Source organism: Mastigoproctus giganteus, chromosome 6 (genome assembly GCF_048544385.1).
Source record: "Mastigoproctus giganteus isolate SK-2022 chromosome 6, ASM4854438v1, whole genome shotgun sequence".
Lineage (NCBI taxonomy): Eukaryota > Metazoa > Arthropoda > Arachnida > Uropygi > Thelyphonidae > Mastigoproctus > Mastigoproctus giganteus.
The window spans coordinates 155,796,968-155,810,944 of NC_143580.1; the positions used below are offsets into that span (position 1 = coordinate 155,796,968).

A 13,977-nucleotide genomic window follows, 5' to 3' on the forward strand; every position below is an offset into this window, starting at 1 on the left:
GTACCGCTTTTCCATCGTAGATACGTTCCCCTTGTTTATCACTTACATCTATTTAAACAATCGTCAAGCTGCTAGTTTAGTATCCTACAGCTTTTTTCAATGACATGATATTTGAGGTCCAGTGAAAATTTCTTCTTTCAGTTTTGCATCTATTAAATTAAGAAATATTCGCTTTAGTTGACCGAATCCAACGCCTTAACAAAATTTTTCATTAATCAAGATTTATATGCAAAGGAGGAAGAAAACCTTTTTTGGTTCAATCAGGAATCTGTTTATATATCTTCTCTCTTGTAAATTTTTTTCTCCCACTGCTGCTCGTTATAATGTTTTTTTCTGTTGCGTGACTGTCCCAGAGACGTAGAAAACAATAGTATTTTGCTAAATCACTCTGCAGACGACCAATGAGTAATCTTTAAGACTCCAAACATTCCAAGCAAAGTTATGGTACTTTATTGTACTCAAGATATACTTTCATATCATTCATTTCTTTAAAGTCAACAGCATGAAGTAGAGGAACTGATGGGAATGCATTTCATTGTGCAGAAAATCTGCTTTTCAACTTAATTTTGAAGTATCAGTAAATGTACACCATTCATTAGGATTGTGTTCGATTCCTAGTTCGTTCAGATGACCACTAATATCTTTACAGAAACATATACCATCCATAATAAAATATTTTGAAAACACTGTTAGATAAGTTGAAATCGATAACTAAGTCATTCTAATATTTTTTCTTAATTAAGTGGGGCACTTTATAATTTTCTTGTTGGTAGTCCAAATATGTTTAAGCGGACGTCCAGCAAAGTTTTCAACACAAGAATCCTCACAGTATTCATCACTGCTTCCTTTATCGCATGATTTTGAGGAAGGTCTTCATTATGTGGAACAGGTCTTATTACAGATGATATTTTAGGATATTTGATGCAGTGTTTGTTTTTTCTGGACATCCATATTTTTTTCATGTAGAAACAGCAATCGTCAATGTGATTGCGCGGTTCTCGCCACACCATAGGAACAGCAAAAGGTACACTTTTAATTTTCCCAATTAACCACATCCTCAAATTTCAGGTAATATAATAATATAATTGTAAGGTGCAAAAGTACACGCAGGTACCCAGATTTTCCAAACCCTTCACAGCACTAATAATAAGGGGTACATATGTGGGGGCCCAAATTATGCCCTGATCACTAACCTTGCAACCAAAGTACAAAGAATACGCACATTTAGTAATACTGTAGATTTTCTTCCTCTGAGTTTTTGTTGTAACCCGTCCACACACACAGCAGAAATTAGTTGGATGATTCAGACATCTGATTTGCTTCTGCTTAAACATTTTAGCTGCACAAAACACAGAAGAAACAAACAATAATGTAGATAAATGTACACATATTCACGCTACAACTGTCTTTCGTTACTCAGAGATTGTGGGAGGCAGAGTCAAATTTGAATATATTAACCCTCCCCAAGATTACTGCTATCTATGAGCGCATGCGAATATTATTATTTGCAGGTAGTTCAGTGTCATATACTCAGTGCTGTAGTCGTAAAATTAGCAGGTCTACTACTATGAATGGTATAATGTTAAATATTTTAATATTTGTTTTTTTAAGTCTTTCAAAAATCAGAAGGTATGAGCTATTCAACTAAAAAAAATCCAGAGGGTATACGGCGTATCAGAGTCGGAACTAGGCAATCCTACGCCTGTGGAAAAAGTTTTATAAATACGCCCCCATTATATGCAGGTAGTCAATCTTACGGTAGCGTAGCTAGGGTCGTCGACGCCATGGGGGAACGTCCTCCTAGCGCCCCTGATTGTGATAGATAATTCCCTCAGTTTGCGCCCCTGAAGCTCGGCGCCCGGGGGAAATCCCCCCCCCCCTCTGCACCCCTGCAATCTTTATGAATTTATAAAAATTACTATTGTAACTCTCTACGATTTGCATATCTATCTATAAATTAAAAAAGTTTTCCTCCTAGTGATACTTATTAGAGCCAATGGGAGAAGAGGGCGAGGCAATTACGTCACTACAAATGCAATTAATTGTTGACCACTGCCTCACTGTCTAACATTTGATGTTCCATTGTAACGTTTTTTGTATATTAATGAATATTGTATATTTGTAAATATTGTAGTTTAGTATTTTGTAAATATTTTAAATATTCGTACAGTTTGTAAATATTTTAGTCCTGTTCTTTCAGATGCAACAATATTCCTCAGGCCTTGAATGGGTTGAGCACGCTGAATTCTGATGGGATCCTTCCACTTGTTCAGATTACGAACCTAAGGGGGCATAAATTCAAATTAAGAAAAGACAGATGTAGAATAGATGTGCGGAAATTTGCCTTTAGCCAGCGGGTGGTTAATTGCTGGAACAAACTTCCATCTGTCGTTGTGGAAGTTGATAGGTTGAATAAATTTAAGGAGGAACTGGACAGGCATTTGGAGGGAATGGTGTGATTTTTTTTTTTTTTTTTTTGGCTGATGCTGCAAAGCTCATACATTTGCTTTCTTGCATCACATGCCACCACTACTACTACTACTACTACTATTATGGAACCTGAAACAAAAGGCCTTTTCCTAAGTGACCTATGTAAATGCATGTAAATAATTACATAGTAATATTGGTTGAAGTCCAATATAGTATACACTGACAGGTACTTCGATGAAAACGAGGAAGACGGCGATAATTGACAGGGGAAGGCACCTCCCTTTTCTGATTGTTTTGTGTCGTCGAGGCGGGGTCGTAGCTTCGGTAGGGTGTTTATCCCTCCATCCCGCTGTTTTAAAATGGGAAAAAGAGTTCCCGATTTAAAAACAGCGGCAAATGTGGGGAAAAATCCCTAGGCATATCAAACTAGGAGGACAGTGGGCGGGGAAAGCAGTGGCATATGCCAATCATTGCTTTGTTCCTGTCCGTTTGTCGAAATATGGGAGTCATATCTTGTCAATCACTGCTTTCCCACTGTTTTGCTTGCCGCCATGTTGGAGGGTATATATCGTTCTGGAGATTTACTGTGATATTTATTAGATCTCGAGAATGCCGTGCACTATAAATGCACAGGTAAATAATTACAGAGGTCATTTCCTGATTAGATATCGACCAGTGCGTTTCGACAGGTGTGTCTTTTACGTAGAAAAGATGGAAATATCTTACTCTGTATACCTCTACATTTTACGTAGAAAAGCGTGGGCGAGCAGGGGGCGAAGCCCCTAGTATTTATTAATAAAATAATTTGAATAATACAATGAATATAACAAAACAAAAATATCAAAGAAATATAAACTACAAAATAAACTACATATAACTACAAAAAAATTCGAAAACCGGACAGTTTGTTTATATATATAAAATCTAGTATATCTAGTATAAAATATAGAAGACAAATATTGCGAAATATTAAAATATTAGCATTAGCATTAGTAGAGGCATACGATGAAAGAAAGCAAGCTTATGCAGCATCAGCCAAAAAAAAAAAAAAAAAAAACGCTCCCATTTCACCCCTCTTTCGTTCCAAATACCTGTCAAACTAAGCCTTAAATTTATTTAGGCTATCAACTTCCGCAACAAAAGATGGAAGTCGGTTCCACAAATCAACTACCCGCTGGCTAAAGGAAAACTTCCCCACATCTATCCTACAACTGTCTTTCCTCAATTTGAATTTATGCCCTCTCAAGTGATTATTGTGAGCAAGAGGAAGACTCCCATCAGCATTGAGCATGCTCAAACCATTCAAGACTTTATACACCTCAATCAGATCACCTTGCAGGTGCCTAGTCTCCAGACACTAATCTACAAAGCTTAAGCCTTTCTTCGTAAGAGCAACCCTTCGTTCCCTTCACTAATCTTGTTGCCCTTCTCTGTACTCGTTCCAACGCGGTGAGGAACGAGTACAGAGAAGGGCAACAATTCTCGTTATCCGAGAATAATTGGTTACAGAAAATTCCGCTTAAAAGGGGGACCAAATTTTCGTAATGTTTATTTAATTAAAACTAAATGCAACTAGGCATAATATTTTATGATTCTATATCTACATAATATCAGTATAGATCATCATAGACAACTCTTAAAGAAAAACTACGGTAGTAGTGTGAAAGGCATAATTTCATCCGTATCGCATATTGTGCTCATCCCTCACAACGAGTTGCCTATGTATTACACTACCTCGAATAAGTAACGCTTCACTTGCAATACCAGGGTACCTGCCCACCCACCGACGAAAAGCCAACTAGTTGTGAAACGGTGCCGTCTGGGTGGTGACGCCCACTGAGAATAAGTAACAATGTCTTCTCTATTAGTGACGCGTTACTTATTCGAGGTAGTGCAATACATGGACAACTCGTTGTGAAGGATGAGCACAATATGAGATACGGATGAAATGATGCCTTTCTCTTTAAGAGTTGTCTGTGGTGTATCTACACCAATATGATATAGTAATGTTTATTGTGTACTTGTACATATTTTTTAGACATTTTTTAGTATAATATGTTGCACAATGTAAGGTTAAGTAAAGTTGATTGAAGTTACTATTTTTCAGTTGTACGAAAAATAGTAAAAATAGAAAAGAATGAATTCAGAGTTCGTGTTTTTTTTTTTTTTTTTTTTTTTTTTGCCGTATTTTTCAGATAAAATTGTTTCGTGTGTCGTAGCATTTAGTTGTCTTTAACTTCACCTTTAACTTTTGTTGCACGTACATGAAGAAGATCGTTCTTACAAAAAACATTCAACTTCTTCATCAATTTTCTCAAGGGAAAAAGCTTTAGTTTTCAAATTCTCGTAACTGCGGGGACTCGGATAATGAATACTCGGATACCTGGAACATTTGTAGTACTTTTAACATTATAACATAAACTAAAAATATGCAATGAAGGTGTATTCTTTTAATTGAATTTTTCTTGCTTTGAAGGACCTTTCAGAAGAATACTGAAACTGTTACTGGCAGGGTAAGAAAAATTCATAGCGCTATTTCTATATTTAGATAAGATTCTATTAGACAATACTCATGAACGAATTGGAGAAGTTGTAAAGGGGTGGCAGATTTTATATACTGCAGAATTTATAAAACATGATTTTTTTCAAATATCTATTGAAATATCAACAGATATTTGAAAAATTTTGTTTGTCATCCAGTGCTAACCACTGGAGGACAAACCAAAAAGCTCAGAGGTGTGATGTCAAAGAACGGACCGTACTTTATAGAAGTTTGTAATTGGAATTTCTCTGGTATTTTCGAAATTTGTAAAACACTGTTCCTCCCTGATATTTTTTCCGTAAGTGGTTATAAATCCCGAATTTATAATTTTTTTCACTCTCATATAATCTCAAAAATTTCTGGAATCATAAGTAGCACGTACAAAGATAATGCAGTATTTCTATTAATAATATTTTTATTTTGAACAAAGAACACACGTTGGCCAGAAGCTATTACCGTGTCGGGAATACGGCTTAATCTTTTGATTGGCTATAGAAAGCAGTTGGCTAGCATGACTTCTCGGTATGTGGGATAGGTGGTTGTATATGTTTTACGTTCCACTTACGTTGTGGAATGGTAATCACTTTAACCCTTGATTTGTGCTTTCTAATTGCTTAAAATGCCTAAAGGCCAAAGGTGGAAACAAAGCATACAGAGTTAAGTGTCTCGTAATCCGTTCGTTATATGGAAGTTTCTTCATTTTACAGAAACTTTTAACTGTAATTACCAAAAGGAATCCAAAAAATTCGCTATAAAGAAGTTTGTTAAACACAGGCCCGGCTGTAATTAAATTACAGGTCCGACTGTAATTAAATCAAAAATGAAACAATTTTAAAATATATAACTGATGGAATGCGCCCTTAAAATGCTGCACCTGGGGCTGGCGCCCTGCTCGCCCACCTTAGTTCCGGCTCTGCGGCGTATACCCTCCACTACAGCCCTATAAATACTTCCCAAAATTGTAGTGAGATATACGTATTATGCTTAAACAGAAAACCTGTACATGTATTTAATCTCTCCCGTGACGTGATATGAAATTTTGTGAATATTTTCGAAATTATGCATAAAAATTGACTGTAAACAGCTGATATAGAGTGAGTAAAAGTCATGTTGATCAGTTTAGAAGCTGGGATGAAACTACTAGTTTCAAGATGAAATAACCATATCAGGAGGGATGTACTAGCCAATGAAGGACGCACTCTGCATCTTTCAAAGTAAGCTGTGATGTACCATCAGAAAAAAAAGCGATTGGGATGCTTAACCAAAGGGATAATTTTTCAAAGGATAAAAAGTTATTACACGGCGCTTTAGTGACCTTAACTGGTACTACAGTGACTCTCTAACGACTCCATCTGGAGGGGAGTGTTCTCAACCATTCGCTGTATATTATTATTAGTCAAAGGAAACTTGAGGCTCATGCTGCACCAGCCAAAAAAAAAAAAAAAAAAATTCTGCATTACCCTGAGAGAAAGAGAGAGAAAACAAGAGTCAGAAGTAAAAGGGGATCGCCAAGAAAGAGAAGAATGATGATATTCAGTTCAGGACCCTGGGTGTGCCAAGCCCATACTCACTAGATGTGAGCCCCTGAGGTTAGTCCCGATTTTGAAAAGTAACCCAGCTGGAGGAATGTTCCAAACGGAAAATTACGTGTGAGCGAATGGCCTGCATTGATGCTAGCAGAAATACGAGTATTAAAGAGTTAAGACTTAACTGGTGTATATATATAGTGGTGGACTGGTCAGGGTGTCAGCTTGCTCGATGACAAGTGGGTCATCGAGCAATAACATTAGACAATATGTTTAAAATGTTAATGACCTTTTAGTAGCTTGAAAATATAATAGTTGTGGGTGGGCCCCCCTTTGTCTCCTGGCAAACAATATTTTTTGATCCAGTCCGCCACTGTATATATATACAGTATATTTAAAAAAAAAAAAAAAAACTGTTCAAGAGATTACTAGAAGAAATAATATTTGAAGATTCAATGCGTGAGGCTTAATATGATATGGGTTTAAATTAACTGTATAATATCGGTGTTGATACACCATAGTTTACCCATAAATTAAACTACGTACGTAAAGTGAAGGCATCGTTTTTAATTGTATCTCAGCTACAATATGAGATACAATTAAAAACGATGCCTTCACACTATCTATTTAGTTTAATTTATGGGTAAATTATGGTGTATCTACACCGATAATATATAGAAGAAATAATGTAAGTATATCTGCTCTGAAAGCAAATCAATCTTTTTCATTTGACTCGTATAATCTGAGAAGTTTTTGCATACAAACGATTCTCTAACATGATTCATTAAACTTCCAGCGAATTGTATTTTTTTTACAACTCGCACAGAAGAGATGAAAGTGCTTAACTAGTGCATAAAGTTTCACTACTTTCTCATATTTTACTTTTCAATGAAACCTTTGGGAATTGCTAATTTGGTTTTATTTGCTTTTATTTCCAGAGGTAGAATAATCTGGAGTGACTTCTAATGCTGTCTCTTAAATTTCTGTATGGCACACGTTTAGGAGCTTTAATTACAGGCAGTAGAGGCAGAGATTCAAGTGGCAATGCTGTTATTCGAGCGGAAGATGATCCTACGTTAGACAACGATCCGCTAAAATCACTTTACGTTCGGGGAATTCCTCAAGCTCAGTTCTTCCGAGGGGTTCTATTACAAGGTTATCTCGTAAGTCCCGCTACTCTGCTTGGACTTCAAGACTTTGAAATTCGTCACGATGACGTGTTCATCATTACCTATCCAAAATCAGGTAAGATTCATTTGTTTCACTCCTGGAACTCTTAAAATGATCTAGACACGGCTAGAACAAAACTAACATGTTCTCGAAGAAATTAAAAAAAGCATCGTTATTTAATAATCGTCGCCTTCAATTTATTAACAGATAGCATTGCAAAATGAATTTAATAATTTTCTCATGTTTGCATGTTATGAGATACAATTAAAATTAGTTACCTTATAACTAATTCCTTAACTTTCTTTGTAAAACAACTTCCGATGAACAAGATACTACGTTATCAAAAGTAAATTGAGATGTCATGTAAAAATATCCATTATGCTAATACGTAGAGGTCGTTATAGTAGCAGATGAGAGTAAATTGAACCGCCGAATGCATCTCGTTCAGTTTTATGCTGAATATCACTTGGAGTAGTGCTGAACGACTTTAAATGTGGAAGACAAAAGGAATTGCATAACGGCTTGGCTCCGTGTTTTGACGGAAAGAGGTATCAGAAGGGTCAAACGTGTTGCAAAACAACATTACAATCTCAGTCAGTGGGAGGAGGAGGAATTTTCCAGTAAGTTATTCCAGGTTTTCCGGGCCGCGCAATATACATATCAGTCAGTGAACACATTTTTTCAGACAAATACGCAACATACAGATATGAACAAACAAGATTGGGTTGTTGTTCAAAATGATTAGTGTTTTTTTTTTTTTTTGTTCTACCAAAGGGAACATTGTTTACTACTTATTGGGTTGTGCAACCCTCCTGCCCCATTGCACTTAGGCAACCTTCCTCCCAGATTTGACATTGCATGTTTTCTGTTAGGAAAGGCTTGGCGTTGAGTGTGCCCACCCCTGCCCCGGTTTTGATGTTGGGTAGTGAATGTCTGAGTCTCTGTCCCCTCCCCCGCTGTTAGTGTGTCAGTTTTATAACATGCTAGTGTACTATGAGAGTGGGCCTGTGATGGTTATCCTAGTGTGCACATTCCCCCCTTCATTCTGCTCTTGCATTTGCTAGTATTAATGTGTATCCCACTGAATCGCTACCAGAGTTCTCCCCTTCCGGTTGATTTCCCTCTGAATTTTCTCCAACCACACAGTGTATTTGGGTCCTTGGAAGTGCTGTTTATCATGAAATGGCTGATACTCCCTTTCCTCCGCAGGTCACTATTGTAGTGAGCGAGTGATAATTATTGTTGTTGGTCTTTAGGTGCATTAGCAAATTAGGTCATATTGTACAAATCTGAGTTCACAGGCTGATTTGCATGTTGTGCAGGCCGAAAACTGTTGAATAACTCATTGGGAGAACTCCATTTCCTCTGCCTGAGATTGGCTAGACAGAGTCCTGATTGAATTGATTTAAAAACTCTTCCGAAACCTCCGTGAGAGAATATGAATTCCTTCATGTTCTCTCACCGAGGACGCGAATGGTAGCCTTAGAATAGACGAGCCCGTGCCCTCTCTCCTTCTCTTTGCGCTCCAGTGTGCTTGCTGTGTTCTTTGAGGCCTCGTGTCTCCCCACCTCCATAAGTCATGTCTTCCTGCTTGGCTAATGTTATCACCTCACCTGTGCATCTGAATTAACTGTTGTCTTAGAACCCTATTTATAGTTCTTTGTGTGGGGGGATAATGAAGTAGATGTGTTATCTGTCATTCTTCATTCATACATTGGTTTAATTACATACTGCTTATTTGTACTTAGACAGATGCATTGTAACAATGCGTGTTAGTCGCACGTTCGATATTTGACAGTCTCAATTTTTTTTTTTTTTTTTTTTTTTTTTTTCAACATTCAGTGTTGTCTGTTTTTGTCTCTTTGTTTTAGGTCCTTAAAGACTCGGTCACTTTTTAAATTATTACCCTGCTAGTGGCAGTTTAAGTTGTTCCAGTGGATTTAATTTAATGATTTTTAGTTGATTTGGTTACACTTGATCTATTTAATTATGCTTAGTTCATTGTAGATTACTCAAAAAAAAAAAAAAAAAATCGGATTGTGCAATTTGAAAAGGTGATGTTATTCAGGGAATGTATCCTCTATTAAATATTGTGTAATGTAATACCTAACGAGGTACAGCTTTTATGCAAATAATACTGTGTATGCTTCACAGAAGAGAACTTAATAAAGCTTGCATAAAATCATTTTGTTCATTGCCTTTGTAGTTGGAGCTGTAATGCATGTCTTCATCTTTGTTTGGCGTCTGCACTTGTACAGCTTCTATGCTATTAAGAGGGATGGGAGGATGGAAAGTTAAATACCTTGTTTGATGCTGCTGTGCAACGATCAAACGGTATTTGGTAGCATTATTGTATGTTAACAGGTCTTCTGTGTGTAATTGGGGGCGCCTCCGTAGCCAGGTAGGCGGGAGCAGCAGTGCGTAGCACACGCTTCTTGATTAGACAAGGGGTTCGAGCCTGTGACCACCAAAAACGGAGGATGCGGAAAGGTCAGGGAATGACCACCGCATATCCCCGGAGCAATATGGCCTTAGTTGCTAATGCTCCAAAAAAAAAATCAAAATAACAATAACAACTGTCTGTAATCATGTAATTGATAAGAGACTGTATGTGCTTGCTGCACTTATGCATTGTTTCTTGATACTGTCATTTGTCTGTCTACTCCAGCTAAAATTGTCCGCCAAAATTTTTGCATTATAGCACTCGGTAGAAGAATAAATAAAATAAATTTTCTGTTTATATTACGGATGACTGCATATGGTCAGAGGAGTTTACGAGAAGGAAGGATACAAGAACATCACTGTAGCTAGTGACTTTAACCACAGTCGCTGAAACGTGTGTACTTCTGAACCCTTTGCCCTCCGCTCTTGTGACCGTTAATACATGTATTATTCTTGTCTTGAAAAGCCTTAGAACTGTAATAAAGAAACTCTTCCTGAATAAATTGAATTGGTTTATCTCAAAACAAAATGTTTGCAGATTCATAGTAGTAGACGTTTTGTGGTATAGTCCTCTACCACTTCATCACTGATTGCTGTCTCGGCTATTTCATTGTTACAAAATTCAGTTTATGCTCATTTGGGCAAAGTGAATTTTTTAAAGGAAGGATAGCTGAGAAAACAATCACTCATGAATAGGAGTAATGAAAACGGAACGCTCGTTAATAAAGTGTCATATTTTTAATAATCAAATATTGTACATGACAACACCCATTATAAAATTACCACAAGATGTCTAACGCTGTGAATCTGCCTATTTCATTTAAAAGTAAGTAAGTATATATTCAGCTTACGTACAAAGACGTGCTTCTTCTTCATCAACTTTTCAAAGTTTTCTCAGTCTTGAAACATTTCGTGGAAATCAAGGTAAAGAACAAGGGTGTAAGGGGAAACATGAAGCGAAGGATTTCATTCCAGTAGGCAATGTTGTATTTAAAGAGTCTGTGGTCCTAGCGCACATTTTTAGAGGCTCTTAAAATAAGGTGACCGGGATCCCCAGAAATAGTATATAATTGCATTGTTCCATTTCTACCTCCCCGCTTCGGGCCCTGGAGCCACTGCACCTGCAAATAGGGCCATGTCAATGCGAATGATAAGTGTTTTAATTAATACATTGTTTGGATTTAGTTCTACTAAAGGTAATGGAGAACATTACTATGTGATTCCTCACTGCTGCTCTGGAAAGGACAGTTCTTCATACAAGTTGGAGTTATTAATAAATTTTTATTCGCTTGCATTCGATTTTTCCATTTGTAATGGTGACATGCAATATGTAAATATAGCTATATCTTGTAAGTTTACGAAGTTTTTAAATTATTTGCTTTTGTAGGTACTACTTGGATGGAAGAGATCGTTTCTCTTATCTGCAATGATGGTGATACTAAAAAGGTGGCAAATACCTTACTACATTATCGTGTTGAACACTTGGAAGTCGGCCGACCGATTGGACATCTACGGTATTTGAATCGAAGAAAATCTCCACGTTTAATGGCTACACATTTACCATTCTCAATGCTACCCACACAATTACAGCAGGCCAAATGCAAGGTAAATATGTTTTAAATTAGTTAAAGATTACCCTATAGGACAATTCTCCAAAAGAAGCTCCGCTTTTTAAAATAAGTCGCTGAACGTAATTATTTAAGTGCTGCCCGAAAGAAAATATTCAAGCACTCCAGTAGTAACGAGCTGGAGATAAATAATGCAAATGAGGTGGTTTGTGACGTCATTCAAACTGCTTGTTGATTCAGGGACTTGAACCTAGTGACGTCATTCAAGCATACAGTGAGTGGTAAAAAATATAGTTTAGTTGTTATTTAGTCCCTAGATGGTGTTGGGTGTATTTTCTTATAATATTTTCCTTTTTGCTGGGATGCAAACCCGTTGCTACTATGAGGTGTGCCGTGAAAGGAGGCAATGTACAAGTCAAGTGAACCCTCCATCTCCCGGGTTAGCGTAACTTATCCCCCCCTCCCAACTATCTGCTCCAAATCCCAGGGAACAGAATCTGACAACAGTGATCCCTCACATCAATCTGCCTAAGGCCTCTCTCTCTCTCTCTCTCTCTCTCTCTCAGTATATGTTAACTATAGTCTGTATGATATTGGTGTAAACACACCATTAACTATAGTAAACATACTTTTTCTTACTGTACAAGAAAAAAAAAATAAAACAAACAATAACGATCAATGAATCTCTTTCGTTGTTCACCATTTTCTTTAGAATGCCCAGCCTTCCAAACAAAGAAAACGAATGGTGTGTACTGGTAGGGGTAACTTACCTAGATGCGAGAGTTACTCTCATAGGCCTATTATTGCTTTTTTTTTTTTGTGATCATTTACATTATGCATGAATTTAAATTGAGCGAGATGTTGTGGAACGTAATCCTCACTTAAATTAAGAAGGCACTCTATATACTGTAACCAGATTATCGTGGATTTATAAATATAAGTGTAAAACAAAGGAAAGAAAATGAACTTATCGAACAGAATAACATGATCCCTTTTTAACCATTACTAGCCAAGGCAAATCATGAGCATCTCATCTTTCACCAAAACTAATGTATACTGTTGACATTACCGAAAGAAGTATTTTTACTTATTTTCCCCGATTGCAAAAAAAAGGATATTCTTGTTTATTTATCTCATGACCAGCAACAATTATGAAGGTCCCTACAATTTATGAATGTTACTTAAATTTTACTTTAGTACATCTTGCAAATTAGTGTCTGGAGACTAGGCACCAGCAAGATGATCTGATAGAGGTGTATAAAGCCTTGAATGGTTTGAGCATGCCCAATGCTGATGAGATTCTGCTTCTTGCTCAGAATAATCACCTGAGAGGGCATAAATTCAAATTGAGGAAAGATAGATGTGCAGAAATTTGCTTTTTGCCAGTGGGTAGTTGGTTGGTGGAACAGACTTCCATCCATCCCTTGTTGTGGAAGTTGATAGCCTAAATAAATTTAAGGCTCAGCTGGACAGTTATTTCGAACAAATAGAGGGGTGAAGTGGAAGTTTTTTTTTTTTTTTTTTTTGGCTGATGCTGCATAAGCTTGCTTTCTGGAATCATATGCCTCTACTAATGCTAATATCGCCATTTACCCTAAATTTTCATATGGCTTTTGCACTGTAAACTTCTCAAAAATTTCACTCGAGGTGGAAGCTGCACATGGCCCACAATTACACATGCCTGCTGCGCTCAGTGTTGTTGCAGCTTTAGGTGCATCAGCGACTTGGCCATATTATGTTCTGTGGTCTATCTGTCCATTTGCTGGATGAAATCAAAGGAAAGAAAATGAACTTATCGAACAGAATAACATGATCCCTTTTTAACTGTTACTGGCCAAGGCAAATCATGAGCATTTCATCTTTCGCCAAAACTAATGTATACTGTTGAAATTACCGAAAGAAGTATTTTTACTTATTTTCCCTGATTGCAAAAAATAAAGGATATTCTTGTTTATTTATCTCATGACCAGCAACAATTATGAAGGTTCCTACAATTTATGAATGTTACTTAAATTTTACTTTAGTACATCTTGAAATATTGCTATTTACCCTAATTTTCATATGGCTTTTGCACTGTAAACTTCTCAAAAATTTCACTCGAGGTGAAAGCTGCACACGGCCCACAATTTCACATGCCTGCTGCACTCAGTGTTGTTGCAGCTTTAGGTGCATCAGCCACTTGGCCATATGTTCTGTGGTTTATTTGTCCATTTGCTGGATGAAAAACCACAGATTCCTGGAGGGAAAACTGCGTTTCCTGAGACCAACTACCTCATACTGTGTGTGTGATTTCTGAAAA

General features: G+C 37.0%; 1 protein-coding gene across 1 annotated transcript in view; it reads left to right on the forward strand.

Moving 5' to 3' along the window:
- Positions 1-13,977, forward strand: part of LOC150084674 (sulfotransferase 1A1-like) — a 128,088-nt gene that overhangs the window by 33,008 nt on the left and 81,103 nt on the right. Inside the window, exons 2-3 of the mRNA XM_090376318.1 lie at positions 7,437-7,743; positions 11,498-11,715. Coding sequence (XP_090232444.1) covers positions 7,464-7,743; positions 11,498-11,715 — 498 coding nt within the window. The 5' untranslated portion in view covers positions 7,437-7,463. The remainder of the gene's footprint in view (positions 1-7,436; positions 7,744-11,497; positions 11,716-13,977) is intronic.